This window comes from Oryzias melastigma, linkage group LG1 (assembly GCF_002922805.2).
Source record: "Oryzias melastigma strain HK-1 linkage group LG1, ASM292280v2, whole genome shotgun sequence".
NCBI lineage: Eukaryota > Metazoa > Chordata > Actinopteri > Beloniformes > Adrianichthyidae > Oryzias > Oryzias melastigma.
In genome coordinates, this window is record NC_050512.1 from 8949863 (window position 1) to 8955750 (window position 5888).

The 5888-nt window shown below is 35.1% G+C and overlaps 1 protein-coding gene across 1 annotated transcript in view; it reads left to right on the forward strand.

Moving 5' to 3' along the window:
• The window catches only part of LOC112137158 (C-type lectin domain family 4 member M), a 5096-nt gene extending 2920 nt beyond the window's left edge, over positions 1-2176 (forward strand). Inside the window, exons 6-7 of the mRNA XM_024259315.2 lie at positions 1300-1409; positions 1517-2176. Coding sequence (XP_024115083.1) covers positions 1300-1409; positions 1517-1655 — 249 coding nt within the window. The 3' untranslated portion in view covers positions 1656-2176. The remainder of the gene's footprint in view (positions 1-1299; positions 1410-1516) is intronic.
• The last annotated feature ends 3712 nt before the right edge of the window (positions 2177-5888 follow it).

Here is a 5888-nt window from a genome sequence, read left to right on the forward strand (position 1 = left end):
CGGAGCAAATCAGTGCACAGGTGCAGCTGATTCACTGTGTGGTGTCCCCTGACGGGATAAGGTGAAAGGTGAACAACAACTGATTTATTTTGGAGAACATACAGTGTGTGTGTAGCGATGCACCTAAAAATGTATGATATCTTTCAAAACTTCCATTGGCTTATTCATGATAATGACAGCACTGACTGTATTTGATTGAAAAAGAAATAGAAACCACAATGACTAGAAAATAAAGAACATGTTCATGCTGTCATCTGATTGTACTTAAAGAGGAACAAAAGGATGGTTCCTTTACATTGGGACTGTTGCCCTCCATTTTCTAGGTTTAGTTTACACATGTGCTTTTATCGCCAGACTTTTGACACAGCATGAGACTCTGCTCTACTGGTGTGTTTTACTGTTTTATTACATTTTTTTGTTTGTTTTTTATCTGGTGTTTTTATGGTGTTTATGTAATTTATATATATGTATTTTATCTGGAATTGCTTTAACATTTTTAGCTGTTGTTTTTATTGTTCTTTGAACTTTTAATGTGTGGCGCCTTGTTTGACCAAGGTCATTTAAAGGCTTTTAAAGTTTGTAAATCTTATAAACTTAAACTTTATATCTCCAGAAATGTTACAGAAATGCAAAAAAAGGAAAGCAACGTTGCATCTCCAAGTCAAATTTATTTATTTCTCTTAATGCAATACAACAGAAAGACAAAAATATTGCATTGTCTGTATTGCAGCCAGAGTTCACAGTCAGCAAATTAATGATATGACTGACAGTGACTCCATGTTCAATTAATATGATACGTAACTATGTACATTCATATGTTCTCTAGAAGTATCAGATAAGGGTTTATAATAAAGACAAGGATTTAATGCAGTTCTAAAATTATTTTGAATGTATCTTCTGTTCATCCAGTTTTAGTGGACATGTAAACTGGTTCCATGTGATGTTTTTAAGTCAAGAACCAAAAGCCTCAGTTTCTATTATAAGTCCACAGGGCCGTCTTCCACTGCTGGGATTATCAAAGAAGTTTAAAGTAAAGTACTCTTTTCACCATCTCTCTACAACCTCAGCTGAGATCTATGACCTACACACGGCAAAGTGTTGGTGGATAACACACTCTCCTTATGCAGTTTTTGAAAGAATATTGGATAAAATAGGCTTCCAAAAATGTTTCTTCTGACAAACATCGAACATTTGGTTTCAGATGTCAAACATTGAATACATAACAGAAAAATAGAAAAAAATTCTTCCCTAATGTTAATATTATTTTTACTAACAATGTATCGTGTCTGTTTCTTATAGGCCTTCATCAACTCTTTGTACAGCAGTGATCAAGAAGCCTGGATTGGATTGACTGATGGGGGAATAGAGGGGCAATGGAAATGGGTGGATGGGACACCACTCACCCAATCGTAGGAACACAATTTCTCTAAAGATTTTCTCAGCAGTTTGATGTCTTTACTAAAGGACTGAACTTTTTTGCACTAATTCCAGTTATTATTATTTTTTTTCTTTTAAGGTTTTGGGCTAAAGGTCAACCCAACAGCCATCAGGGAAGAAATCAGGACTGTGTTGAATTTTGGCATCGTGCAAAGGGGAACGGCGACTGGAATGACGAGAGCTGCAGTGTCAAACAAAACTGGATCTGTGAGATATAGGATACCATCTGGATCAGCTCAGTCTGCGTTCTCTGAAGATCACTGCTTAATATAGCACAAAATTGTATTGGTTGTTGAATATTTGCATTGCATTAATTACAAACAACATTTAGTAGCTGCAATTTTTTGCTTTTATGAAATAAACAGACAATGATGATGACTAAACCACAGTCCTTAGCCAGGAAACGTTTTTAGAGCATTTGTTTACTGAACCACTACGGCAAGTTAATCAGCATTTTAATCAATACATATGATTGATTATTATATGTATATACCATTATAAGCATTACAATTATACAATCTAAATACATACAACTTTGTTTTAATCTTAAATTCTTGATTTTTTTTAGTTTGCTTTTTTAAAGTAGATTCTTGCCTATTTTTCTTCTCCACGAGCACAAATGTAACATTTAGTTAGGAGAAGGCAGCACAGGCTAAAACCATCAAACATTGTTGGTTTTGAAAGTTCATATTTTCTGATCAGTTTTTTTTTTAACACAAAATAAACTGCTTTGTTTGTTTGTTTGTTTGTTTTTTTCTTTTTTTTTTTCTTTTCAAACTCTGTGTGGAAAAAACAGCTTAATGTTATGTATAACTCTGAATGATTACAGAGTAAAGAGTTACTTGGTCTGCGGTCATTAGACTTCAAGGGCGAGGACAAAGAAAGAAATTTGTTGTCACACTTCCAAAAGTGCAGGAAGAAAGACAAAACAGGACAAAACAGAATTTAAGGAACTCAAAAAGAAGATGAAGAAAGTTATGAATAGGGAAGGGAAAAAATGGCTAAAGAAGGGTTAGAGAATGGTGTAATTATGAGGATTTTTTTTAATTGCTTATCAGAATATATGGATTCTTGATGGTGTTTTAAAGTGGACGGGTAAAGAAGTTATTGAACTGACGTTTTACCAGTTGGTTAATAATAAAACTGCATCAGAGTGACCCATGTTATTCTTCACCTGCTCATGACACCAAAACATACCTCCGTTAGAATGTTCAGTGAAATGTGATGCAGCAAACTGTTTCCCTACAGTTCATGGTGATTTGATTTGATCAGTGAATTTTGTGAATTTTCCTACAATTCGCATAGTCTCACTAAAATGTGGACAATGGAGGAGTAGAAAAACGTGGCATTGTCTGACCAAACAGCAAGCCAGATATTATTTTCTTTCCTGAAGGAAAAATAATCCCGTAAAGAAAGTTTTTCAGAAGTATATGAACTATGTTTCTTTTTCTTAAAATAAGAATTTTTATTAAGACAATTTTTTGTACCTGTTGGCAGATTTGTTTGGGCTTAAACTAAGACCCCTAGATCAACCGTATCACATTGGAAGACTGCAGCATACATGTCAAAAGTGACATTAGTGTCTGCCCCTGAACTATTTGATTCTGTAGCTGAGCTCACCATAACGTACATAAAAGTCAAAGCAGAATGGAAGAAAATTCTGCAGGAATAAAGACATATTGACTCAAAATGCTTTAGCTGTCCTTTTTGGTGGTAAAATAAGGAGCTATGCAAAGCTAGAGCCTTAAAGGATCACAGAAAACGTTTTACTTGACACCTTATCTAAATGGCATCCCGGTCCCTTACCTGTTTCCCATGGATTCTCTTTGTTGTTCCAAAACTCTACAGCTGTAATATACTTTTAGCCTCCAGGTGGCGCTGTTAGCACTTTCTTTGCCTGCGGCTATGGATGAAACAACCCACAAGTGAATCATTCCTGGGCTTTTTTTGTTAGAAATTCCGAGGAGCCTTCAGGGTCACTTCTGATGGTCTTAGCAACCTTTTTCAGCTAGCTAAGATGGAGCCACAATGGCATTAGAAACGGAAAAAGTCAAAAGAGCAGCTCCATGTCTCTCATTAGAATCCCTGTTTTCATTGGAAGAAATTTTGTTTTAGCTTGCTCTTGTTTTTCAGTTAAAAATTAGCAGTGGGGCCTACCTGTTAAAGGTTTTAAAGACAAATGTTATTCACTTTTTATTCTCACTAGTGTGTCACCTTAATGAATACAGAATCAAACTAAATCAATTAAACCATATTCTTTATTTTCTCCTTTTGTTTCACAACATGCAGAAGAATGTTGTATTTGGCCTGCGGACCGGGATGCCATTTAGATTTTGGCCCTTTGAGCAAAAAAGTTTGAGCACCTAGAAAATGCTTGAAGATTTGTGTTCTTTTGGTTTCCTGCCAAAAAATACAAACTTAACTGTTGCCCAAACTGGAGCTGTAAAAGAACAAACCAAATAAATCGAAATTGAAGATACTCTTCAAAACAAACAACTGTCTTCTTTACATGTTGTCTCAAAGTCTAATATCAATATATAAAGTAATCAACCTGAAATCTGGAAAATGAGCATTGTTAGGAATTGTTATCATTTCTAAACTGCTTCTATTGTTATCATAAACCATTGACTCATGTCATATATACTGTGCATAAAGTGTTTAAACTCACAACGGCCCAGAGAGCTGCTGTACTGCTTGCTTTTTATCAACCCGCACTTGTAGCTTATTAGTAAACCACACTTGATCCAAGTAATTAGCAGCACACAGGGCATTTGCCAAACTTGGCAGTATCATGATCCATTCACAGTTTGAGGTTTCTGTTCAGTTCATGATGTTTGAAGGCAAAATTTTTATCAAACAGAAACACGACAGTCAGTATGGAGCTATCAGAGCATTTGAAATATCTGAGATCCTGTCAATCCAAGATGATTTATTTCAGGCACAAGTACATTTCTGTGACTGGAACTGGAACTGACCATTGAGGTGGGGCTTGGTTCGAACATGACGCCTTTGCAGAACGGACATCCTCCCTGTCTTCATTGGAACTGGCAGACAAAGAGGAAGTTTGTTCTGCAAAGGCGTCACCTGCTAGATTTTCAATTTTTTCTCACACTAGAGCAGGGGTGACCAACGATCTCACAAGGTCTCTTCCGAAAATAGCACAACTTACTTGTGAGCTGCGTCTAAAATTACATTTTATTCTGTTGCTATTTTTTAAAATAACACTTGCATTTACATAGATTTAAAAATTAAAACGTCTTACAAATCTGTTCATGACACATGAACTTTAGATAAGTTTAGGTGACCTCTGACCTACTCCAGTTCAAAGATCATTTATTTTATTAAAAATGTGGCAGATTTGGTCATTAGTTCAAAATGTGACAAGATTTGTTTAAAAATCTGTAAGTGGATTTTTCTTTAACATTACATAATTGATAAATAACATAATGAAAATGGGACATTTTTCCATGAAATGTAAGTTATCATCTGACAATGTAACAATTACTGAGAATAATAAAGTGCTGAATATTGATATTTGTTGTCATTATTGATAATTATGGTGAGAAATCAGTGTATTCACATAGAGGAGTATCTTTATTCATTATTAATAATGTAGAACTAAAGGCTAATTAAGCAAATTTGTTATTTCAAAATGGTAGCCTATGGTGACCTCTGCACTAGAGTATATTTTTAACTTAGATTGACATAGATTTTTGTTCCATTTTCCTCCACAGGCCAGTTTGACAGTCGGTCCTTCTCTTGTGTTTTGATGGAGTTCATTGTTAAGAATGCAGCTTCTCGGGTACATGTTCTGAACATAGCACATATATAAAGCCTTCAGATGCTAGACTCTTCAGAACCATGGACAGCAGCATTTATGTCATCATTGACATGAAATCAGTTCAGTTTGAATCCAGGGGAACCACCTTCCTCACATCAATGGAAGATTCTCCATCTGGGCTGAAGGTGCATTGATCACAAACAATCAGCCACATCCCTGAAAAGGAGAAAGTCATCCAATCTGGTGGAGAAGTTTCAGTATCGGATTTGTCAGTGTGTAATTACTACAATCATCCACTGGAGGGCGCTCACAGGTAAAGTTTGAATCTAAAGTTTCACCAGATAACTTTATAATGACAGAAAGACTGTCTAAATATCTTAGATGCCAAAGTTGTGATGGTATAAGGGATGGTGATGGAACTGCATTGTTGTGTTGTTCTATGATGCAAAACAGTAACTGTTTTCAAATAATAAAATGTGAAAGTAAAAAAATGAATCAAATAAATTCTTTCACATGACTTTTATGTGTCGTCTTTTCCTGAGACCATTCAAATTAAGTAAACAAATATCTATAAACAGCTTTATAATTCTGTTAGAGAAAAAGCACATCCTCTCTATATAAACATTTTTGCTGACATAATAACAAAGTTGCATCCTCTTTGAACCATTCT